This window comes from Sinohyriopsis cumingii, chromosome 8 (genome assembly GCF_028554795.1).
Source record: "Sinohyriopsis cumingii isolate HCF-2022 chromosome 8, ASM2855479v2, whole genome shotgun sequence".
Classification (NCBI taxonomy): domain Eukaryota; kingdom Metazoa; phylum Mollusca; class Bivalvia; order Unionida; family Unionidae; genus Sinohyriopsis; species Sinohyriopsis cumingii.
The window spans coordinates 25,529,316-25,557,001 of record NC_142968.1 but is presented as its reverse complement, the minus strand read 5'-3'; the positions used below and the strand labels follow the sequence as shown (position 1 = coordinate 25,557,001).

The 27,686-nt window shown below is 36.6% G+C and overlaps 1 protein-coding gene across 1 annotated transcript in view; it reads right to left on the bottom strand.

The window, feature by feature from the left end:
- Positions 1-8,612: 8,612 nt before the first annotated feature.
- Positions 8,613-27,686, bottom strand: part of LOC149793164 (conserved oligomeric Golgi complex subunit 8-like) — a 69,608-nt gene continuing 50,534 nt past the window's right edge. The window contains exons 10-13 of the mRNA XM_089967091.1: positions 25,921-26,002; positions 23,301-23,485; positions 16,680-16,848; positions 8,613-13,842 (exon numbers count right to left, since the gene is read on the bottom strand). Coding sequence (XP_089823217.1) covers positions 13,423-13,842; positions 16,680-16,848; positions 23,301-23,485; positions 25,921-26,002 — 856 coding nt within the window. The 3' untranslated portion in view covers positions 8,613-13,422. The remainder of the gene's footprint in view (positions 13,843-16,679; positions 16,849-23,300; positions 23,486-25,920; positions 26,003-27,686) is intronic.

Genomic DNA, 27,686 nt, shown 5'->3' with positions numbered 1-27,686 from the left:
GTGTGTGTCTGTGTCTGTGTGTGTGTGTGCACGAGATGGATAACATGATGGGGAAGGCCTAAAATATGAATAAAATTTGCTAAGATTTACTTGTCAGCAAAAGTGCACGTTTCCCTCATTTTGTAACTTATTTTTGTTTCAGCAATTGATATCAATAAGCAAAGCTACGAGTTACTTTAGGGATCTTCATCAAGTGGATACCATTTATTTCACTTTTGATCGAAGAAAGTTTTGTAGTTAGCATTTGCCACGTAGCTGTACTTAATACCATATTTAGCTGTCAGCATTCAGCATCCATAAGAATAAACACAGACCCATGTCTACCACTGCATTATGCGCTGGAAGCTTACGGTTGTTCTATTCGTGTTTGTTATGTTTGCTAGCGAAAAGCGTCTACCCAGACGCGTATGAACTTGTTAAACAATATCGTATACAATACGACTAAACAACTTTTTCGCTTGTGTATTTCACTATGGACGAGTTTATGTTTCACTACAGACCAGTTTATCTAATCAACAGATTAGTATGGGAAGATAGATCTTTCAGTTACATGTCGATTATTTACTGTCAGATGATAAATCTATTCAATCCGAGGACGAGTCTGTCGGTGTTGATATACAACTTTTTTGGTTTGGGTATTTAATGTCTGTCGATTTTCATATATGACTTGTTTGATTTTGCTATATTACGACACATAAACACACGAAAGGCTGTATCGTACCGAAGCAATTCGAGTAAAGTCTCTGTCCCTGAGAGACACAACGGCGGCTGACCTTGTCTGATTTGGGAATGATTAAAACCAGCAATCTTCGCAATGCCAATCTGGCACTCTAACGATATGAGGCACCGCGGTTCCTAAGAAAAGAATTTGCCTTTAGATTTACTGGATCTTCAAAGATACGGCCACATGTCGTACTTCAAACTCGTACTTTGAGGTCTCACTGGATAGTTTCGTATTTTGACATTTCCAAAATTTTTAACGTAGAAGGCATGAGCCTAATTATCATAAGCCTAGCATTTATAAATTCACACAGAAGTTAAATCTGTAATGTGGTTTAGATTTACTTTGAATTAGGCTTGAAAATGGGTTGGCTTGTTTGGTGACTGCCTGTCACAGTTAGACTAGCACTGGAGATCAAATGCGTAAGTTAGGCTGCAAATGAACAGCCAACTTGGCTTACGTATTTACGTATGTCTGCTGCATAGGTAAATATCTAAAAATCGAGCTGGTTGAGAGGGTGATGAAAAGTATGCTAATTTATTATAGTACTAGTGAACTTTATTCATGCATGAAGCACATACTGATTCTTTTAGCTGCCTTGTCACAGGAAAATATTCAAAATAGGTCTCTGCTGTCAAAAATGAATGTAAAAAGGAGGGGTTGGTGGCAGTGTTGGTTCTATATAAAAGCCACCAATTGTATGAGGAATTAACCTGATTGCTGCAGTCAAAATCTCATATGCATGCGTTCTACAAAAATCATCAGTTTGTTTTTATTTGTATCTTCAGTGTAAAATTATTCTCATCTTTCTGCAATAGGTCATTGTCGGATGAACATTCACCAGATAAACTCTCCAGTGAGACCTGAATTTAGTGCACGGCTCTTGTCATACACGCCACGATAAAACTAGAATGTACGCACGGTGTTGTAGACGATTTCATACACGCATCCGCTCGACAGAGGGGTATCTCCATCAACGGACTCTTTTCGTTCTATACGAACCCATACATCTATTATAGATCGCGTATATCGCATTTAAGATGAAGATCTCTGATCACGTTTTAAACGGAGTTAATCCAGTTAAGAGCAAAGCGGATATTTACCACATCACTCTTTATCGTAAAGAGGTAGGAATGGTAACGCATGTGGTGGTGTCAGCTCTTTTATTTTATGCGTTTATTTTTTTTTAATGGCATATAATTACTTGAAGCTTATATGGTGCTGAGGCAATGAAACTGAAGTGCCTTGTCTAAGGACACGCTGCGACAGCCGTCTCGGGATGATATGATAGCAGATTAAGAACCCGACCCTTCTGTGCACGAGTTCGACATGCTAACGAGTGGAGATCTGATTTTAATCAGATAGCCGCGGCTGTATACGGGATGGAAAAAAACAGGCGGAGAAAGAGAGATAGAATAGAATATGCAGTTAATAATACTGCCATTTAAATTACACACGTAAAATGTACTGTAAATCAAATAAAGTATCACATGACATATTTTAGCAAAACCAGGTTACATTAACCTAAATGTCGGTCTAGGTAAAAATGGTGTCAACGCATACTGTTACTATTACGTCATTGCTGACATTAAACCAATCAAACACCAATATTTGGATCACTTACGCAGAGGTGATTCACTCGTTGTTTATCTCTTTGATGAAGGGTAAATGCCACATAGATCTAGGATTAAATGTTTCCTGGGTCACCTACATCCGCCACCTCCGTCTCCTTGAACGCTTCCATCAGCTCTGCTTCCACTCCATCGTCACCAACACTGAAGTCCTCAAACAAGCAGAGATCACCAGCTTTGATGTCACGCTGATGAAGATACAGCTACGCTGGGCAGGGCACGTGTCCAGGATGGAGGATCATCGCCTGCTAAAGATTGCACTGTATGGTGAGCTGTCCACTGGCCACCGTGATCGAGGGGCACCTCGAAAGAGACATAAAGACTCCTTGAAAAAGACCCTCACCACCTGTGGCATCAATCACCGCCAATAGGCATCACAATCTGCTGACAGTGAAAGTTGGCGACGTACAGTTCACCGGGCCACTGCCACCTTTAACAAAACAGATGGGCCAGCTTGGAGGACAAACGACGGCGAAGAAACAACTGGGAACAATAGGCAGCACCACCACAACCCAGACATTCCACTGCAGTCTCTGTGGACGGACGTGCCTTCACATATTGGGCTCGTCAGCCAGCAGCACGCGTGAAATAGACGTGGACATCCCCCTTCCTAAATCTTCGCAAGCGAAGTAAAGCCAACGAACAAACGTACACACACACACACACACACACACACCTATATATATATATATATATATATATATATATATATATATATATATATATATATATATATATATATATATATATATAGAGAGAGAGAGAGAGAGAGAGAGAGAGAGAGAGAGAGAGAGAGAGAGAGAGAGAGAGAGATCACTATTTGACACACATACAATAAGAATAATCCTGTATGCTTGACTACGTTAAAAATTACCCACTGTCAAATTACTTTACAAGATAACTATAATTAAGATGCCTGCAGGAAAGATCTTTCCAAGCATGTCCGTACCTCATGTGTTGCCTCGGATGCGGGAGGTCGCGAGTTCGAACCCAGACTGAGTCACACCAAAGTCTTAATAAAAATTGTTCTAACAGCTGCCTCTGTTGGCCTCAGTATTTCGAGGTTAGTGTTAGGACTGGTCGTCCTGGAGTTAGATTAATGTGACTGGGTGGGACATCATGCTACATGTCTGCGGCATGATGCCCCAGTGCTAGACATCATTATAAACTACCACACTGCATACATAGTAGCGATATGACTGAAATAGTGTTAAAGCTAAAAATACAAGTTACACACACACACACACACACACCTAATGTGTTAAACTTTCTCAGTCCCTAACATTATTCATTTATCGTCTTCCAAGGACTGATCTTACAGTATAACCCTCGAACCAGCATTTCTCGCGTCGAGCAATGGTAGATAGGTACCAGTTGCAGTTAGTCAAGGTTTGTCTGCAACAGACTGGTGCACATCTATATGGAGGCATTTTCTCTTCTTCTTAATTTTGTCAGTCACTTCAGGTCATAGAAACATGGAAATACTCTGTCGCTATTAGCCATTCTCACGTCATTATTTCATACTGGTTTAAGTGTGATTTTGTTTAGTCATCGCCACTAGTTCATAAACCATAAATTGCAATATATTACAATTTGCAGTTTAAAATAAATCTGATAAACAATGGGGTCTTTCTTGTGCAGCGGCCAAGAGCTTGTTTTACACAGACACTATGGTTCAATCTCGTACACAAACCACATGCAAGGATAAATACTTGGTCAGCTAAGGCATGTGGTTTCCTTTGTATTTTCTCCCCCCCCCCCCCGCTCAATGCACCTCACGGCCGTAGCGCACTGAATCAGTTACCAGAACATGTACAATGGCCACAGAAGAAATAAGAATAAAGATTAAATTTATAAACTTCCGATAAAAAACAAAAACTAATGTACTGATTTTAATACAATATATCTGGACCTCCAGATAATATTGTATTCATTCTGAAATGCCCATTTCTTTTTTTAAATGAGACTTATTCCAGCTGACGAACGAATTTTCATATTTGAAGGCACAGTAATGTTAATACCGTCGTTTGAAGGTGTTATTTATTTTCAAATTTTTTTGGTGGGGGAAGAGAAAAATTGACGTAGACACTGATGCGTGCCGCATTTTGTATCGACTGTTTACAGCTGTGACAGATGTTTGAGGACTTGAAGTCACGAAAAGTTTCCTTTACAGACGATTGACGTGGTTTTCTTTTTATTTTGTGTGCTTTTGTGTTAAATCAATCTAGCAAATGGATGACAGCTGCATCGAATGTTAAATTCGGTCGGTCATTTTTCAGTCGTTTTTCGCATTAATTTTCCCCATCTCTTTCAGACCTAACCAGACAATAAGACGGGACAAAAAACTCGAAAACGCATTTCCTAAGATCACTTTGATCTCGGGTTTGATGCAGGTACAATAATGTACGAATATTCATGGCGGCCATTTACATTTGCTTGAGCCGAAATCGAGGATCGAGTCCTGGCCAGACGGGTGCGAAATGAGTGCATTACCTATTCGTGCCACATAAAAGATCAATGAACACCAAGCCCATGCCTTTGAGAATACAAAAATTGCCAGTATTTGTACAATGTTAACTTTAATGAATAAAAGTTCTTATCTCGCGTGATTGAAGTGTGCAGGATTAAACTAAATTAGTCTTGCCAAACAAGTCGACTATAAAACTCTTTTGTAAAGGACTTACGGTCGTATTTCACACAATCCGAATTTTGCTGATGACTATCGTGTACAAAAACCGAGGAACAATATATTGTATACAGCAATGCAAACAATACATTAGTTAGATATTACTCCTTTGCACAACTGTGAAACAAAGACAAGAAAACATGGACGCACGCCAGTGTTGATTACAGAATTACAATGTAGCTGGCATAACATTTATTGGCCAACGAGGAAGAACAGACTGACCTATTGTTATAGTTCAGTGCCCCATAGATTAGGGGGATAAATAGATAAATCTAAGGTGTGCGACCCCAGTTGGTACACTTTTCATCGGCAGAGCTATATTAGTAGGAGGTTCTCCTGTGAGATTTTGTAATGTGGATAAGATGGTCTTTTTATTTACCTGTCCTCTCCATCGATGATTTAAACACATATCATAATGACAATATACACTACACTCCTAACTCGACAGATCTTGCATACCAAACCTGTAAAAATACGGAGAGAGGGTGGGTGGATGGTGGTAGTGTGAGAGAAAGACTACTATCGTGCATATTACTTTTCGCCAGGTCTCATTATAAACAGTAAAGAGGGACAAACTTCCTTGCAGGCTGGTTATTAGAACTTTACACGATGATCATTCTAGTTTTTACTTCATTTAGCTCAAGACAAAATGCAGATTCAATTATGGATTTCCTGCCTATTCCGTGGCAAAAATATAATATGTGCTAGTTTCCCGAATTTTTATAAGGTAACCTTAATTTTTCAAATACCAGTGCGTACTGAATTAAGGCACATCAACACAATCACGGTTATATAGGAAAATAAACCTTTCCGAATAAACGTAAACATGTAGAAACGCATCTTAAAAAAGTTGTTGCAAGTATAAAGGTTAAACTGTTCTGTGTTTCATGGCAACACAAGTAGGTTATTCAGTGTCGAGGCAATTGGAGTCAAGTATCGGAGTAAAGTATCTTGTCTATGACATAATGGTTGCCGACCCAGGCTGATCCAATAGCAGGATCTGAATCCGCACCTCTTTGATTGCGAGTCCGGCATGCTAAGAGATACACCATTTTTCATTTTAAAAAAATATTTTCTGGGTGGGTGGGTGTGGTCAAAACTAATTTAAATTATGTAATACCAGTCCCTATTGATCTACTTACCTCTTCTGGGACGCAAGGCCCCTCGTCCAAGCACATATTTCCATCCAGCTAGTATGGAAAGCTCTAGAACACTTAGAATAGAAAGAACACAGACCTAGTCTGACTCCCACATTAAGGGGTTAGGCAGATTACTCGTCCTTTTTGACTTGGCTCTAGCTTAAGGAGCTCAGAGTGGGGTGGGAGGAGAGACTCTTGTAATAGTGATAGGTAAGTACTACATAATTAAAATAACTTTTACCCCCTTCCCCCTGCAATTTAATAGCTGTGTTACAAGACTTATCACTACTGCATTTCTGAGTTTGCCAGGTCGGAGGGAGACTAACGGTCTCAGGAGTGGTATAAAATGATGTACTTACTCATCAGCACGGCACGAGTCTTCACTGTTATAATCTGGCAGATTGGGCCACGCGTTGAGCTGTTATTTTAGGGCCAACGTGAAAATGAAAATGCCTTCGCTCTGGTGCGTCAAAGATCGAAGGTAGAAGCAGAAAGTAGTGAGTGACCGCCATAAAGAGGCACTCACGAAGGGGGATTAAGCTACGCCCAAGAAGTGGTAATAGCCATGACTTCATTGGTTTTATAATTTTCATGAAAAGTCCATCTCAATGAGGGTCTGACAAGATCTTTTGATAGTAAGAACAATCCACCTTAAGAACGTGAATGTTGAAATAACAACAAAGTCCTTAATATGTAGTAAGATATGCTTTCGACCCTTCCTTCACATTTGCTTATTGCAGACGTTGAGGACTGCGGGACGACAGCTAAGAAATTTCACTCAATGGTACATAAGGGGGTTTCGACAAAGCCAGAACACGCACAAGAAATTCCAACTCAGTATCAGTGAGCGAGATACTGGCATCTGCAGTTCAAAATTCTTGATAAGATCAGGAAGATGAGGGTCCGTAACAAATGAAGGGTCCCTTTGAGAACTTGAGCATGTGAGAGGGCTGCCTTGTAGCCCTTAATGGCATCTTCGCTAGCCAAAGCTCCGATATATTAACCCGATCTACATCTTGGCGGATCGAGCAGATATTTCTGTGCTTCGGGTCTGCGAGTTTCACTGGATGCATCCAATCGAAATTAAAGTTGTTCAGATTTGAAAACTGTTCCTACATGGTGATGACAAGGGGAGCAATAACTTGATATGACTCGTAAATAAGCAGATACAGACTTAATGACTTCTTTCTGGTATGTAGTCATATTTTTGGTGCTAAACTTACAAAGTATCCTTCTGAAGTCAATTGCCTCCACCATTTTCGACCCATATACAATGCACCACTGTTACACGCTATTGGCAAGTTGGCATTACATACTAAGGGAGGCAACTCATGAAATCGTAGTGATGTCACAAGGACAAAGCACTCAAATATCTGCTTGATCAGCCAAGGTGTAGATGGGGTTAATATAACGGAACTTTGGCTAGCGAAGATGGCCTAAATTGAACATTCTCTCTCCTTAAAAAGGAAGAGAGGAAAGTCTGCCTCTGCACTTCAAGGATGACAGAATGAATGCCTTCCTACTTCATCAACCATAGAAGATCCTACACTATGCATCATATACAATGCAGTTGGCAACTTTGCTCGAAAACTGGTTCTAGCAGACTGACTGCTAGAGATGAAACAAACATGCAAGTAAAGTGAACCAGGTCTGCCGCAGAGTTAAAGGTCCTCAGGAGTTAAAGCTATAAACAAGCCAAGAACAATTACTTGGCTTGGAAGAGACTAAACTTCGTCTCTGTTGTCCAGCAGAACATGAACTAGCCAGAGGTTGGTGAGGAAGTTTATCCCCATGGAAACAAAGTCCTGAGAAGGGCTTAGTTTGAATTTGTGGGTTTGACATCTATTTCAGCACATAATAGGCAATACATGGTGGATAGTATATCTGGTGGATAAAGAACAAGGAAATAACCACCAGTCTATGCACAGACTTTCTCACATATGTTGGTGAAGCCAAGACTCATGTGAACAGTAGGGTGGGGATCTGTAGAGACCTCTGGTGGGCTCCAACTATTTGCATCTCTCTAGTAAAAGTTCTCGTGGGGGAGAGAGGCTAATACAAACGGCAAAGGTAGAGCCTGAAACATCCTGGCAAAACTGGAGGTATTTCCTGTGGAGAGGGACCATTGTATTACAAGTCTCACACTCAACCAATTTACAGCACTCTTTTTAGCAGGTACTTGTTTGACATAAGAATTTTCAGCTGTGATTAAAAAAATTAAGTTCACATTTATAATTTTTATCAGTGCACTCTTTTTAGTTTTGCCTAAGTTGAATTCTTTAGTTTTAGCCACAATTACAAAACATGGATAATATAGATACCCAGAGAAAGCTTCATTATCCATACAATTTTTAATATATATATATATATATATATATATATATATATATATATATATATACACAGATGATGTCAGACTTTTCAAAACAACAAAATACTTTGTTCTTTTTTATATATATGAATCATATTAAAATACAAAATGATAATTTGGAAAGATATTCATACAGAATAAAGTTGAAGACTGACACAATTATTGTAGTAGTATCTCAACATGCTGACTGGAAACTTGCATAACAATTCGCAATAAGAATTCTGTAACATGCTACACATATTGCATGACATTTGTCCTACTAATGATCTTGGCCTTTGACCTAGAGACTCAACTGCTGTATTATAAGGTGTGGACATTGGTTAAGTTTCATCTAAATAGCTGTAGAGGTTATAAAGTGACATCTTGGATCAGGAAATGAATGGACTTGCATTATTCTGTGTTGTGACCTTGTCCTTGAAGGAGTATGACTGAATATGCAAGTTAAAATCATGGCAAAGTTTCACTTTGATTTTTTCACTGGTTTAGAAGTTAAACCTGTGCATTAATATATATCACTGATCTCCGTTTTCCTTTGGCTTGACCTTGAATTAGGTGACATGGCTGTTGTAAGTGACACACTGCCTGGTTATGATATATAACTGGTTAAACTTTCATTAAAATACCTAAAGTGGTAAAAAATTTATTCTTAAAGAAAAATACACAAGATATAATTAACTCAAGATTCATTAAAATATTTTTAATGGTTCAAATTTTATGCGCTGTACAATGATACATGTCACAAAACTGCATCTTCCATTGCTGTAACATTGATCTTGAGGCAAGTGGCAGGGCTATAGTATGACACTGTCTATTCACAGAGGCAAGTTATCATGAAAATGCTCCAACGATTTGTTTGGTTTGGTGCTTTATGGCACAGCAACACAAGTAGTTATTTAGGCAGATGGAGTAAAGAACCTTGCCCAAGGACAAGCCATGGTAGTTGACCCAGGCTGGTCTGATGGTAAGATTCAAATCAGCACCCTTTCGGTCACGAGTCTGCCATTATAAGTACTTAGCCAGCACAACTCTTCTCAAACCATTACAAAAAGCTTGAACAATCAAATATTAACAGACAGACAATCCCTTAACCTACTGTAATACACCAGTCTTAAAACAGTTGCGTAAAAATAGATCCAATTAATAAATTTATTTCTCATTTTATGCTTGGGAACTTATCTTCCCTACATAAGAAGTATCCAGTATTTTCTCTGTGTTTAAAAAGAGGAGGAACACATTGTTATAGTTACAGTTACACATTTTGGATGATACTAGTAATCACCATTTGTACAATTCAGGTAATTTTTACAAATAATATTAATTTATATAAGGCATGGAACAAAAATGTAAAGGCTGTGGTTGACATAATGGAGACAAAAATACATTTAACATTAAACTGAATCTGGAATGAGACTTGCTAACTCTGACATGGTTCCCATACATTTCTAAAGATAAATTTCCAGGTCATTTCCTGTGTTTTTCCAGGATGAAATTACTTTTTTCAAGGTTCACATATGACCATTACTGAATGGAATTAAAGAACATTTTAGATTATAAAACATGTATTTTCTAAATCTAAAAATGTTTCTCTTTCAAGACTCTCCAAATACATCGAAGTTAGAAAAGATTATCATGTACAAAACCACAAAATGTATCACATGAAACAAGTTTGATTATATTCCTACAAATTGGCATATAAAGTCATTTCAATATACAGAAAAAAATTCTAACTTTATTTTGCTGCATTATGTTGCTAAGTGGGAACAACATAATGAACATAAATTATGTTTTGTTTCCTTTCAAATCTTTAATTCTAAAGAATTCTATAGCAATATATATATGCATCTCATAGAAAATAACATTTTCTATTACAGCACAAAAAAAGCAAACAATTAAATCAAATAATTAGAATACTGTCTTGTAACGAAAAGAGTTTAACACTGAATTTATCTGTGCCAATAAAATCCCAAACAAGATTTTTCAAACAACCTATATCTCTTAAAGATGATCTGGTCAAATATCCATCATTTAAAAAACATTTTCAAAAGGGGTTCATTAAATTTTGACAAAAGACCTTCAAAATTATATACTGTTGTATAAAAGACCTGAATTTTCTGTAAAATCAACTTGTCTTCTTGTAATTCATTAAACCAGTCCCCAAACCTTATTGATACAGGGGCTTATATAATTTTTTAATATATAATACAAGGAACAACAATTTCTCATTTCAGCTTTGAGATTCAACAATTTGGACTATAAATTTGGCTTAAAATGAATAGAAGTCCATTTTCTAATCTGAGTTTCCTCCAAATATTCCAACCCAATTTTTCACAGTTGAACATTTAGGTTGAGGTGTGGGATGATTGCAACTGCTTATAGAAAAGTTGGAATTTGCCGCCACCATGCAGTAGCGACATATGGTAGTCACTTACCAGCAGGCCAAGAAAATTTAAATTTATGTTATATCGACTCATACCTGCATGAAATTGATAGGAAAATGATTTATTTTTTCAGAAATGGCAAGTATTATAAATGTTATGTCTTTAATCCGCTGACAGCCTAGGTGAAAATACGTGATAGATGAGACCTAACCCTGTACTCGCACTTTACAAATCTCAAACAATGACATCGGAAGTCTAATAGTCACATCATATTAACAACAAACTCGTTTTTAATGTTGTTGTTCATAAATTCAATTATTTTAAATGAAATTCAGATACTTTTTGTAAAAACCAGCAATCTGTCCAGTCTGATTCATCAAGCAGAGCACAGGTCAACCTGGTAGTCACATGATACAAAACTCCAGAAGTTGTTCTCGGAATATATAAATATGGAGAATGTTGTGTTCTTTCGTTTTTGTATTTTTATTACAACCAGAACACGACTTTCATTTAATAGTTTTATATTTTTTTCTCTATAACACTTGAAAATGTGGGTTGTAAGATTTGTGTACTCGTGCGACTGACAATGCAAATTACGAGTGCCAGGTAACATTTCATCAATGCCGTAGTTTTATCTTGTCTTTCAGCAGATTAAAGACATAATGATTTTAATACTCATAATTTCTGAGAAAATAGGTAACTTTCATATCGATTTCATGCATGTATCACTCCATCTAACAATGTTTAAGTTTGCTTGGCCCTAAGTTATGCGGCTATGCTTTGCCACAATCATGGTGGCCTCTTGTGATGCTAGACTAGTTTTCCTACCTTCTGTGTAATGAGAGATATAGATATTGAGCTGACTTTGAAAATAGAAGTCTACTAGATGAATCTAATCCACTGAGCATTTGGACTGACTAAGCATATATGCATACTGCATGCACCCAAATGATCCATACTGCACCCTCCGAATATTCTGGTTAGAACTCGACAAATTTAACTCAAGATCAGTTTAGTTACGACTCAATTATGTGACTGTTTCGTGCGTCAAGTGGAGAAGGAAAATTCCAGGGTTTTTCCCGACTTTCACCAATATCTGCGAAATTCATTAACTTTTCATGGTCAGGAAAAAAATTTATCAGTTATTCCGACTTTTTCCCAAAAGCGTGGGAACCCTGCTCTGAACTTTGAAATTAAAAAGTATGTAAATGTCAGTGTGATTCTAAAACTACTATATTTACATGACATAACTGACAAATGTGCTAAAATGACCATTTCCTAACTTGATAGGTTGGATACAGGTTTACCATAATTATCCCAGGCAGTTGTTTGGTCATTATGTTTTTGAAATTGTTTACAACATTCTGCAGCCAAAAAACAAAAGACAAATAATGTGAAAGCGTTTCTCTTGGACTTATAAAATCCCTATAGTTGAATGATTGCCCTGTGGAATGTACTATAGGCATTATATCATTCCATCACTCATTGTGTTTTTTAATTATATTTGCATGGTGGTCTGACAGCACATGAAGCCATTTTGAAAAAAATACATGTAGCACAGACCCCTATTCAAAAGGTAGGAGATACTAGTAATAATAACTACTATTATTATCCTCCTCCAACTCTTGTTTGAGGAAGTAAGCAATAAAATGTTACTGTTGAACTTGAACCAGATACGACTCTCAAGTACTGTCAATACTCTCAAACGTCTATCAATTAAGCAATAAAGTACTGTGTATTTCTCAGGTTCAAAATCGTCTTGTAATAATTTTTAAAACTGAAGAAAATTTGTTACTGGGTGAAATTCTTTTATGAAAAAAGAAATAATTTTTATTAATAAATAGTTTGAGAGGAAACTAGTAATGCATGCAGACCCCTCTGGTGGCCTAGTGTCTAGAGTGTCTGCCTCAGAAGTGGGAGGTCATGGGTTCGATCCCCAGCAGAGTCATACCAAAGATTTACAAAAATGATACATACAGTGGCCTCGCTAGGCACTCAGCATTAAGAAGTTAGTGTTAGGACTGGCCTGCCTGGTGTCAGGATAATGTGACTGGGTGGGACATCATGCTACATGTCTGCAGCATGATGCCCCAGTGCTAGACATCACTATAAACTGCCACATTGTAGACATCATAGCGATATGACTGACAAATTGTTAAAGCTACATTAAATATCATAATCACACAGTAATGCATGCACAGATAAAACTAAAGCATCAGCAAATCAAGAACTGAAAATTACAAATTTTCAAGTACATTAAAAAAATAGCCAGGTTTTTCTCATTTGCTGCAGCCATTGATAAAATTTCACAAATATTGGACTACATAATTTTTGGGGAAATAATGTCAGGCTATTGCCATTAGAACTTTGGGACAGACAGGTTAAGTAATGAATATGGATAGATGGTTTAATAGACAGAGAGGTAAATAGGCATAAACATGAATAAAAATAATAAATAAATGTAAACAGTTTGCTCTGGATTTATTTTAAAAATATTCAATCTATATTTTCATCTGTATCTTTGTCTGTATTGTCTTTTACATTCAAATTCTCAATCAGATCTGATGTGATGTTTGTAGATAAAGATGTATCAATGTTACTTGACAGAGCATTTTCCTGATGACTCTGAAGGTCCAAGATTTGGCTTTCATTTCCAGTTTTCATCTCTTCCTCATTCCCAGTGGCAAATATCACTTTGGAGTGTTCAGGCTCGGAATATTCAGTCTCCTGTGTTGCACTAGTTTCTGTAACAACAGCTTTTGATTGGTCCACACTTGATGATGCAACTGTGCTTGACTGTTCAGTGAATGTATCCATGGCAGCTGTGTCCACTATATGTACCTTCTCTTCCTGTTGAGGTACAAGATGCTGAATCTGTGACACAACTGCACTGATATCAATTTGTGCAAGTATACCCTGCAAAATAAAAAAACCCACATCTATGTATGATACTTTACTGAATAAATATCTGTTGTTAATCTATTCTATATTGGGTATTATGGCGAAGGTTTTACAGCAAATATATATGTGTGTGTGATATACCATGAGATGTACAAGTTTTTATTAAAAGGAAATGAGGCTTGCTGAGTTTCCTTTCACTGAAAAATTTATATGAGTGGTATATCAAGATACAGCATATGTAATACATATTTTATTTATGTCACATACAAATGCAGATATTTGCTTTCTGAATGGAGTTAAAGTCTGATTAAATGCAAATGCAGATTGACTGAATGAATAAATTCTTCACATTCCAGCCTAGTGTGTCTACTGCAAAATGTAGATGTGTGCCTTCAGTGGTTATTCACAATCCTCTTTGCAAATTGATAACTTGCTTCTTTTCTTTTTTGAATATATATTTTCATTCATATTGATGAAATGAATATAAAAAACACTTGTGATTTAACACACTAACCCCTGGAGGTTTTTGTCATTTTCACCTGAAAATCGAGTAGGAAACACATTTTGAAAGCTATTTTTGAACAGATCCGAAAACACCAAATCCCCAGTGATCTTTCAATAACATACTGCCTAGCTGTGTTAGAAACATCGTTTTTCACTGGCTATTTGACTTGCGCATGAGCAAAAGGGTAAAAGTTGGAGTTCTTTTTTTTTTTTTTTTTGCTAAACGGAGCCATTATTTTTGTATCGACACCACTCTTTGTTCCAAATGCCCATCTTATCCTACTTTTTGCAAAGGCTCATCTGTCTATTTGCAGTTCATACTGGTTTGCCTTAGATGTGAGACCAAAAAGTTTAAAATCCAGACACAAAATCGGATTCTGACCACGGGCAAATTTTGGGTAGAAAAAAGTCAGGTCCAAAAAAATGAGTTTTTTTTAATCTGTATTTTGTAGTGCAATTAGATATTCCAGATTATTTGGTATCATTGTAGAGCTACATCTGTCTACCTTTCTATAATACCACCCACTTTAGTGTATCATGCATGACCATGACGCTACAGAGCTCGGCAGTAGACTACTACCTCCTGCCCCGTTAAGTCATCGCTAGGGGGTTAATGTGTTAAACATGAAAGATGGTTTAAAGAAGAATTTAGAGCACTACACACAGCATGGTTACAGTGAACGCACATCTATTCATTCTCCCGGTGAGTGTATTGAAATGGGTGTGGAATAAAACCAAATGAAATGACAAACCAACAAGAGGAAATGCAAACATTTAAATGTATTTACAGCTGATCCAAGACATTATAATTAACACTGCTACTGACCATAAAAATTGCTTTTATCTTACATCTCTCCCTTTCCATTGTTTGGTTTGACCATAGCTTCTACCACCATTAATAGGTCCAGAGAAATCGTCACATGATGCAGGCTCATTGAGAGAGAGAGACAGAGAGAGAGAGAGAGAGAGGGAGAGAGAATGCATTGACAGACCAAGACTATGGTAAAACTGGTATGCTGACACACCAACACAGAGAGAGAAATGTAAACTGGTGGTTTGGAAGAAATACCATAGGGGCATTTTTGTTATTATCAATCCATATGCTTCTCTGTTGGTTGGTTAAGCCTGGTCAACCTACACAATTAGAAAGAAACAGATGGGGGAGCACCCTTTGAACATTTTAATTATTAGAACTATATTATGTTATTATGTGCCTCCTAACCTAGAAATTTACCTTGTAGTCTTGACAGGCTATTGCAACATGTCTCATTGGTGTTGTGAAAACTGTAGACAAATCCCATGGAAAGTGTTCACATACCATTATGATGAACCAGGTTCTTAAGTTCATCTTCTAAGGTTTTATCAAGCCCAAATTCTATTTCTTTCTTGCTCCATGTATTTCCATGTATTTTGTCCCCAATTCAAAAGGGGGCAGGGGAGGGAAAGCAGAAAGGATTTTGATGAAATTGTGTACCATGTTTAATTCATTTAGACAACAGGGATTTTAATTTTTTGTCATTCTTTACTTGCATCCTTAATGATTAATCAGTGGAAATTCATCAGTGATGAATAGAATTGATAGCCTATTATTGAAACAATGTTTATATATGTGTATTAATATGCCATGGGCAGATCACAATTTGATATACCAACAGTATTATCAAATTGCTTTTATATGAATGCTTTAAAAACCATGTTATTTTTATTGTACATGGCATAAATAGTTATACCTGAAGGATACAGCTGTACATAAAGGACAGAGTGCATTTGTTTGTGGAACTTAAATAACTGTGAGGAAACCACTATATGTAAAACCTGTTAATTCAATCAAAATTAAGAAATTATTTTTATTAAAGAAATAATCAGTGGCATTTATCATGATACACATTAAACAAGAATTACAGTACAATATTTACTTGAAAAGAGGAAGCTATTCAAAAGATAAATTTCTGTGTTTAGTGTTGCAATTTTAAATAATACCCAACTATGTCAGTGCTAGGAGATTATGAAAAAAATGGCAACAATGTATATATTTTTCTTTTGAAATGGATGCCTCTTCAGGTCACTGTTTTGATTCTCTCATAAAAACTAAAAAGAAATTCAGTTTGTTTACACTGAATGCACTCTGATAACTTAGTTATACAGCATGCATGCATCTTATTCAACCATCATGTGAAAATGACTGAATGTTAGTTAGTTCATACACTATATTACTGTGGCACATGCAGGCCTCCAAATTTGCTCACCATTTTTGTAACCTGATATCATGAAGTACCACTTGTGCCATGGGATGAAGAAAAAACAACATTGTAACCTTTATTTTCATATATGATGCATGTAATACTTGCCATTTTTGCAACTTCTGATACTGTGACACCCAGAACTTGCACTAATTGTGACACGGGAAACAGAAGCTGGAGACAGTGGTTGAAGTATGGCAGCAACTCGTGTGCATATCCACTGCAGAATTTCCAAAACAACTCTTTTTCTCTCTTGTCAAAAGTTGTTTCTTCTGCCCTGTCAAAAGTAAATTTTTCTGATGTAATGCCTATTTTGATTTCACTTGCAATGCATTTTCAAACGAGTACTGAAAATTCTGACGCACAGTTGAAATTCTAATAAGTACACTCTTAATGGTTGTGCACTAAATTTTTCAACTGATGTTTAGAATATAGCAACCAAACAAAACAACCGTAATTCACCAGTGAAAAAGTTAACTTAAATAGGCTGGCTTTTCTTATAAGCTGATCAATCAAACAGCCATTTACAAAGGGAAATAACTTCAAAATAGAAAACAAAACAAGTTCAGGAGAGAGATAAGAGCAGGTGAAATATCAGGTTGAGAGATGTTTAATTGCCTTTTTTACTTATAACTTTTTTGTCCTGGTCTGTCTTATAAAATCTCTTGAATCATAACTTTTTTTATCTACATAGTTATTTGCTTTATTGATGTTTTAAAAAATAATACCTCAGTTGCTATTTTTCTTTTAGAACAAATCAGTGATAATGATAGCCCTAGCCAAGTCAAAGAGAATATTTCAATTACAATGGAACAGTCAAAACACTGAATACTAATTAATTTACATAATTAATTTATATAAGATCAGGTGGAAGAACCTAACTCCAAAGATACTGCTAGTTGGGGTCCTTCAGACTATCATAGTCTTAAAATGTTTAATATTTTCTTTTTTTATATCTACCACTCTGGTAGCTTAATAGTTAGAGTGTCCGCCTCGGATGCAGGAGGTCACGGGTTTTAACTCTAGCCAAGTCATACCAAAGACTTATAAAAATGGTACTAACAGCTGCCTTGCTAGGCACTCTGCATTAAGAGGTTAGTGTTAGGACTGGTTGGCCTGGTGTTAGGATAATGTGACTGGGTGGGACATCATGATACCCCAGTGCTAGACATCACTATACACTACCACACTGCAGACATCATAGTGATATGACTGAAAAATTGTTAAAGGTATGTTAAAAACCCAAAACACAAACTTCTTGTCTTGATATGTCATCAGTGATTTATATCAACATTTTATAAAATGTTTTGAAAAAGTACTGTTGAGACATCCTTCTAAAAGTGTTTACTGATACAGTCAAACCTCTCCTAACAATCACCTTTATTTAGCTGTCACCTGGTCCCATTTACCCCCATGAAATTTCTTCCATAAAAGTTCCATGCCAAATGGTAGATTGCTTTAAATTGGGTAAACTCTCAATTGTTATTTTGAGAATTGAAAGAAAGCCACAATGTTGTGTAGAAACTTGGTGGTAGGGTAAATACTTGAAGTAAATGATTAATTTTCATTTTTATAACCTGTGGTGGGGTGTATGATTTGGTTGTGGAATATATTCATCAGAAAATAAAAACAAATAGAAAACAGATTTTTTCAGGTTTTCTTTACTTAAAGAAACAGGACCTATTCAATTAAATTCAGCTTTCAAACACTGCTTATTTCTGATGGATAAGTGAATTATAATTGTAAGTACCTAATAACCCCCACCCCCAGTAAAGTATTATAACAGTATGGAAAACTCATCATAAATCCACATGCACCAAATGCATCGTGATTGTTAGTAATGACTGTCGCAATGTTTACATCAGATCTTCTTTAAATAACCACCCAGGTTTTTTTGAAAATTTTAACAGGAATGTAAAGATTAGGTGATACTCGCCAGTCAACCCGTTTATGCTATAATGGACCCTCATTGCTTGCTTTAAATGACCACTCCTTGGCTCTCCACACTACATTGTGCTCTAGACTAAATGAACTGGGACTACATTCATCATTACCTAAATGTAAACAGAAGCAAAAAAAGAAACGTTGTTTCAAAGCTGGCCAGTGTAGAACAGGAAGAAGAATTCCAGTTATCTCCCTTATGCCCTTTCCGGCTCGACAATTTAAAAATTCGACTGTTAATTTAGATAACCTAATGCAAATCCCTATTAATCTGTCAACTATCCAAGGGATACCTCTGCGTATTGCATTATTCAATGCCCAATCAAACACCCACTGGTTACTCCATGAAGTCATTCCCCCATAACTCTCGTGGAGGTGGAATTGCTGTCATCACAAAGAACTCCATGATCAAACATCTTAACCACACCACAACATTCAATTTCGACCACAGATTGTTTGAACTAGTCCAAACCACACTCACACAATGGAGCAAAGGTCAGTCCATTTTTTCTGCCTATATCATCCTAGTAGAAAAAACATGCTGACTGAGTCTCTCTTTTTGGAGCAGTTTCCGAATCTCCTGGAGTATGGAAATTCAATAGGTGGCAACTTGATTATTCTTGGAGATTTCAACTTTCACTTTGACTGTCCCGGAAACCCAAACACATCAAAACTCATAGATTCCATTAATGTTTTCAACCTCAAACAGACAGTTAACCGACCCACCCATAAACATGGTCACATTTTAGACTGGATTCTTCATAGACATGATGATAACATTCTACGGTCCTCCCTGGTATCCCATGAACTTGTATCAGATCACCTCTGCATTATATGCCATCTTGATATATCTGTCCCTAACCCTCCACCTTTATCTGCTACAAAGAGAAACCTCTGTAGGATAAATAGAACCAAACTAATGCATGAGATGCAAGAAAACCTAACAACCTGCTTACCTCCTACAGCAGAACAACTTGATAACTGCGTTCATTGCTCAACAAACATGCACCAGCTAACAAGTGCAGAGTATCAATTCAAAAGTGTTCTCCATGGTATAGCAGTGTTAGGGACCAGCTTCGCGCTGCTAAAAGAGACTGCCGTAAAGTTTAAAGGCTTTGGCTTTCCACCAGACTCACCATTCATAAGCAAATTTATGAAGCCACTAAGAAGAATGTCACAAATATAGTCCATGCAGCAAAATCAGCCCATTACACTACTAAGATAATGGAAAGTTCCAGCTGCAAAGAGCTCTTCGAGATTACCAACAAGCTAAAGTCAAGGAACAAATCTACACCACTTCCAACTAACTTCTCTCGTCGACCTTCCGGACATGTTCTTCCGTGACAAAGTACAAACCATTTGAGATAAGCTTGACACCAACAATTTCACCTGACTCATCATCACCATACAGTTGGGATACAGAATTTGAGTGGCAACCATTAGCAGCATTTGAACCTGTTTCTATGGATTTCGTATGTACAATCCTAATGAAGAGTGCACCAAAGTCATGTGAACTTGATCCAATTCCAACATCACTGCTGCTTGAGTGCTTAGATCCAGTATTGCCTTCACTAACTGATGTTATTAATACCTCTCTCTCATCTGGTGAATTCCCATCATTTTTCAAAACTGCCATTGTAAAGCCTCTGCTGAAGAAACCAACACTAGACCATAACGATTTCAAGAACTACCACCCAGTTTCTAATCTCCCATTCATATCAAAAATCTTAGAAAAGGCTGTTCTATCCCAGTTTGTATCTCATCTAAATTCAAACAGTCTTTTCAGCAATGTACAGTCTGCATATTGCCCTTGCCACAGTGCTGAAACTGCTTTTCTAAAAGTAGTTAATGACATTCTCTCTGCTTTGAATAGCAGAAAGATTACAGTCCTCACCCTCCTTGATCTGTCTACAGCATTTGACACAATAGACCATGATATATTACTTCATCATCTCCAGCATGTATTTGGCATTCATGATACAGCCTTACTGTGGTTCAAGTCCTACTTGGTCAACAGGACACAAATTGTGTCTGCAAATGGAATACACTCCAGCCCAGTTGATCTATGTTGTGGTGTTCCACAGGGGTCTGTTCTTGAACATGTTCTCTTCATTCTATACACTTAGCCGCTCTCAAGTGTCATAGATCATTTCATTCTATACACTCAGCCGCTCTCAAGTGTCATAGATCGTCATCCAGTGTCTCACCAACTGTACACTGATGACACCCAAATATACAAATCTAGCCACACAACTAAGTTGATGCTACCATCCAAGGTGTAGAGAGGTGCATTTCTGATGTGAAATCATGGATGACATGTAACAAGCTGCAGATGAATGATGATAAAACTGAGGCCATTCTGGTTACAACATAAAGACTTTCTCATTCACATCCTTTACCTCAAACAATAAATATCAGCAACACCAACATTAAATTCACACAATCAGTACAAAACCTAGGTGTTAATCTGGACATTACTCTCACATTCACCAACATGACATGAACATATGCAAGGCTGCATATCTTGAGCTGAGATGCATCAGCTCCATTCGCAAATATCTTTCAGTTGATGCCATTAAAACACTTGTGTGTTCATTAGTAGTTTCAAGACTGGACTACTGTAACTCAATTTTGTCTGGTTCATCTCAATATCTACTCCAAAAACTTCAAAACACAGCTGCTTGGATCATACTTAGAGTACCACGATCAGAGCACACCTCCCCGCTGCTCTGTACCCTACACTGGCTATCCATTCGATCCAGAATCAAACACAAAATTTGTTCTCTGTGCTACATTTCACTGATGGACTCTGGTCCAACATACCTATCTGACCTCACCCATGTGTACACACCAGCAAGATACTTACGCTCCTCTTCTGACAATCATATACTCATTATTCCCACTATGAAAACAAAGTCATATGGACAGCATTCTTTTGCATACCAGGGCCCAGCAACGTGGAATGAATTGCCCACTGAACTTAGACACAAAGACACAGTGATCACATTCAAGAGTGCTCTCAAAACTCACTTATTTTGACTGCAAGGTTGATGACAAGTCTCAATTTGCCATTGGACTTCATCACAAGAAACAGTCTGGCATAGAAGCCTTGCATTTATGGCTTCTGTTTAACTTATACTGCCTACTTTATGAGTAAGATTTATATCCTTCTGTAATATGTCCACCTTCATGGGATTGTTTGGGGTTTCTGTCTTGATGGGGGTCAATGAAATTGGAAGAGGCCTGAAAAATGATATTCTTATGCCCTCCAACATGACTTGGATCACCCAATCATTTTGCAGAAAGAAATAAGTCCAAACCTGATGAAAATGGACAAGTTTGGCATCCACATCTAGCTGGGGATTTTCCACAGCCTGTACACCTTTGGTCCATGGGAAAAGCATTTCATATAGCGCTGACAATGCTGTATTGTTGACATGCATCTTTGTTTACATAGGATATGCTGTTGAAAGTGGTCATATATTAGAATGCTGGTTCAGCTCTGCCAGATGGTTCAGTGAATAAAGTCAGTTCACTCTGAAGCAGTATACTAATGTTTGGTCTGGCTGATTGCTGTATGTTTGATTTAAGTTCACTCTGAAGCAGTATACTAATGTTTGGTCTGGCTGATTGCTGTATGTTTCATTTAAGATAACGTAGATGTCAGAATATGTTGCTAGTCTGAGATAAGCGAATCATGACCACTGTCATTGTACAATGCACATTTGTATGGCCAGACCAGTTGGTTGACAGAACAGCATAAATAAATGCCATTATGGTTGGATGTTATGGCCGTGGGTTCCATATAAGTCAAACTGCAGCTTGTTCAGTCTGGTCAGCTGGCCATACGAGTCAAGTAATATAGCCTCATGTTAAGAACAAGGACAAAGTATGACGTATTGCATATTCATGCCTTATAGGTCGAGACAGGTATGACTGCACCCTCAGTTCCCATAGGCTGGGTGATATCTGACTTAGAATAGTCATGCCTTGTGAGTGGTTCTGAAGGCTTATCCCCAATGGGATTCTAAAATTCCTGTTCAGTCATAAACAATCTTGATGCTAAAGCCTTATTTATTATAGAGAGGAATTTTTTTCTCATTCCAAATGTATTGAAATCTGGCACCATCTTCTGAATCTTCATGGGGGGTGGAGGGGGCATCTCAGCATCTGACATGAGGCCTCTTAGAGAAAAGTTGCTGATTAAATTTAATATCTTTAGTGGGACATAGACTGAGTACCACATGCTCAGAATAAATGGACAATTCACTCTGCAGCCCTTGAGCTATTTTCTAAGATCATAAAACCACGTATTCTCTGTCTGTACTGACGAAGAGCATTTGATACAGAGCAGGCATGTTGCATGAACATCCTCTGCTACTTTGAATCTTTTGCATTTGTTACACACTGTTGTCTTTTCTGTAATGAACAAAAATAAACAAACAAGTGCATAAAACAATTATATATATTTGAAAGAAATGGCAACCATGCTTTATGCACCATATAAAACAACATTCTTACATACTGAACCACTGAAAAAGAAATGTTCATGTTTAAATTTAATAATTTTATAATTTGAAGGAATTAAGTATCCCCATATCACGAGTCCCAATATAATTTAATACAAAGAAGGAACATCTGCAGTAATTTTCTTACTGGCACTTTGAAACTTACTGTATTTTCTTAGTGCCTAATGAATGTTTATTTCCTTATTGCTTCCTGATTTCTGTGATTATTTTTTAGACATTGTGTGCTTGAGGTTAGTGAAATAAAGGTTATCATACTAACCTGTTGAAGGCTAAGATAATTCTATTGATCTCACACATGGAGGTCTGTAAGGCCTGTGCTACATTACATGCCAGTGACAGTGGGGCACAGAGACGTAACTCATTAAATGCTGTCAGCACATCATTACAGAATGCAGCCAATGGATAGAAATCTAATAGAACCATGGGAGGGAGTAGTTGATTGGCCTGTAATAAAGAAAAAATATGAAATCACTGCAGGAAAAAATTCTTTAGCAACAAAGAACATCCAACAAGGACAACATTATATACCTGCCATGTCAAGTTATTTTGTGGAAACCATTTCTTCTGTCAGTCTGTGACCTTGACCATTAATTCCATAAGCTGCCTTTTTTGTCTAAAATGCAACCTATCAACAATATTTTTTAAAAATGTTCTGTTGCATAGATTGTGAGTTATTTTGTGGAAAATATTTTTATTTGATGTCCCTCTCAGCTTTTAACTCCCAAATCAATAGGATGTCTTTCTTGTCTCCAATGCAAGCCATTTATAATGTTTAATCAAGGCACTTTGTATAAAACATATGAAGTTTTGTGGAAACTGTTTGTCCTTTTATGTTTTATCTTGTAGTACTTCACATTTATATTTATTTGGATGGAAAGGTTTATCTTCTAACATTTGTTGTATAATTAATTTTTCATTTTTAGAACTAAGAATTTGCAAGAATTCAAGATAATTCTTCTTTTTAACTGTTTAGTCTTGAAACCATCTTTTGATATTCTTGAGTGACAAGAGTTCAAATTATCCACTGTGACAGCCATAATGGATGTAAGATTGGCACTGTTTTCATGTAGGACAATCTGGATACCGTGAGATGATTTTTTTTATGAAAACCTAATGGAGAATTAATGACAAGATTTTCAATTTGTTCATTGTGACAGCCATATCTGAGGTCAGATTGGCAAGAGTTTCATCCAGGACTAAATAGGTATTGTAATTATTCATCTGGTAAAATAAAATCTGTTATTATGACTTTACATCTAGGAGTATATTGACTTTACATCTAGAGCATCAATAACAAGATTTTCAAGATATTGACTTTCAGATCAGCACCATTTTTATTCAGCACCAACTAGACATCATAAATAGTCTTCTTGTTTAGTATGAAACTGGGTTCAGGTTACAATCACCCATTGGCTTGACCATATTAAGTAGTTCAGAAGATCAATACCCAAGACATTCTGTATGAATTTCAAGTTATAATCACCCATTGGCTTGACCATATTAAGTAGTTCAGAAGATCAATACCCAAGACATTCTGTATGAATTTCAGGTTACAATCACCCATTGGCTTGACCATATTAAGTAGTTCAGAAGATCAATACCCAAGACATTCTGTATGAATTTCAGGTTACAATCACCCATTGGCTTGACCATATTAAGTAGTTCAGAAGATCAATACCCAAGACATTCTGTATGAATTTCAGGTTATAATCACCCATTGGCTTGACCATATTAAGTAGTTCAGAAGATCAATACCCAAGACATTCTGTATGAATTTCAGGTTACAATCACCCATTGGCTTGACCATATTAAGTAGTTCAGAAGATCAATACCCAAGACATTCTGTATGAATTTCAGGTTACAATCACCCATTGGCTTGACCATATTAAGTAGTTCAGAAGATCAATACCCAAGACATTCTGTATGAATTTCAGGTTATAATCACCCATTGGCTTGACCATATTAAGTAGTTCAGAAGATCAATACCCAAGACATTCTGTATGAATCTCAGGTTACAATCACCCATTGGCTTGACCATATTAAGTAGTTCAGAAGATCAATACCCAAGACATTCTGTATGAATTTCAGGTTATAATCACCCATTGGCTTGACCATATTAAGTAGTTCAGAAGATCAATACCCAAGACATTCTGTATGAATTTCAGGTTATAATCACCCATTGGCTTGACCATATTAAGTAGTTCAGAAGATCAATACCCAAGACATTCTGTATGAATTTCAGGTTATAATCACCCATTGGCTTGACCATATTAAGTAGTTCAGAAGATCAATACCCAAGACATTCTGTATGAATTTCAGGTTACAATCACCCATTGGCTTGACCATATTAAGTAGATCAGAAGATCAATACCCGAAACATTCTGTATGAATTTCAGCTCAAGTACTTTTCAAACCTAAATACTAGTTCCTATTTAGAAAGTTTATTGTGAGTAAAGAATCAAACCCTTTGGATATGTCTTTGGAATGTTTCGTAAAAAGAGAATTTCATAAGTTAGTGTGAGTGTAATATAAAGAAATTAAGTATATTTGGATTGGAATCTGTCTGAAAAATTCTAGAAAGTATGTTTCTTTGTACACATTTTCAATGGAATTACTATTATGGATACAATATTAAATCAGTGAGTACATGTACTATATTTATACTTAAATTACCAATCTTTCTGGCATTTGCATAAAATATACAGTGTTAATAATGTGAAGCAGGATCAGAGTTGTAATAAATATTTTAAATCTTGAAGGAACAAGTGATGTTTTGTCCTTCAATGTTGCAAGAAAATGAATAATTACAAATCTTAATTGCATCTACCTATGGGCAAGATAACTTTTAACAAATGTTAAGGCTTGCATAATTTAATTACCTGACCAGTTGGAACATATGACAAACTGCCAACAGTTGCAGTTGTGGACAGCAGGTTGTAAGATCTCATGTTCTCCTCAAATCTGAAATGGAGGAGTGTCAAATGAAAGAGCATATTTTCTCCTCCAATCTGAAGTGGAGGAATGTCAAGTGTAAGACCTCATGTTCTCCTCAAATCTGAAATGGAGGAGTGTCAAATGAAAGAGCATATTTTCTCCTCCAATCTGAAGTGGAGGAGTGTCAAATGAAAGAGCATATTTTCTCCTCCAATCTGAAGTGGAGGAATGTCAAGTGTAAGACCTCATGTTCTCCTCAAATCTGAAATGGAGGAGTGTCAAATGAAAGAGCATATTTTCTCCTCCAATCTGAAGTGGAGGAGTGTCAAATGAAAGAGCATATTTTCTCCTCCAATCTGAAGTGGAGGAATGTCAAGTGTAAGACCTCATGTTCTCCTCAAATCTGAATAGATGAGAATCAAATTTAAATATCTCACATTCTCCTCAAATCTGAATAGATGAGAATCAAATTTAAATATCTCATATTCTCCTCAAATCTGAATAGATGAGAATCAAATTTAAATATCTCATATTCTCCTCAAATCTGAATAGATGAGAATCAAATTTAAATATCTCATATTCTCCTCAAATCTGAAGTGTAGAAGTATCAAAATGTTAGCAATAATTGTCTGATTAAACAGGCATCTTCACTTTCTAAAAGAACTTGGAAAATGCAGTATTTATGAAATGTTGGTACCAGCAATCACCAACATTACTGAAGTCGATCCAAATTTCTGAAGTAAATTTGTTTCAATAACTAGATGTACATGCAGTTACAAGCATGAACATTATGCAGGTTCTTCTGAATAATGAATACCTTATATGGTAAAAAAATTCCCCATTTCTCAAGACCTTTTGAAGAATGAAAATATCAGAATAATTCCAACACATCTGTAAATATAAAGCAGTAATATTCTATAGAGTTACATAAATACTAAAGAATGAAGCTGAATTCTCAAAATTTCAGTTTCTAAACAAATTTTCAAAAATGGGTTAGAGCAAAAAAGTATAAATATTCTTGCATAACTAATCTAATCAGATATCTATCTACAATTCAATCCAGTGGGGTGGGAGGAGAAGCCATGACAAGTTATATTTTCAACTACTGCTTCAATATATTTTCTCCTGAACTAAATGGGGTTAGAATGGGGAAAAAAAGGAACACCCAGTTGCAAATATACACCAACATCATATCTAGCCTTTAAGTTTCATAAAATTCTCCAAGCTGCATTGGAGAAGCAATAACAAAACAAATTTCTAAAATATTATGCCTGTTTCTGAAAATTTTTCCCAAACTGTTGCCCAAAAATATGGCTGAGAAAGAAAGAAAAACTTTTGTGCACACTGATACCAACCACATATCTAGCTTAGAGAGTTTCAATAAAATCCTCCATTTCAAGAAATTTCACCAAAATGTGGCCTGAGAAGAAGCAAATTTTCAAGTAAATTATGTTTCTCAAAAAATACTCATCCAATCACGCTATGTTAGGAATATTAGCCTGCTACCTTGCGAATCCAGCCCTACTAAAAGACGAAAAACATCTTTTTCTACCTCATGTAGACAAAGGGCACTAACTCTTGCCCATTACATCCCCTTGCCACTGCCAGGCATCTCTAGTTTTTAGCTGAGCAACATTCTAATGAGAATGCCAAAATGGCAGAGTGGTTGGAAGGGTTTTAAGTAATGTGACTGGGTAAGTATTCTTGGACA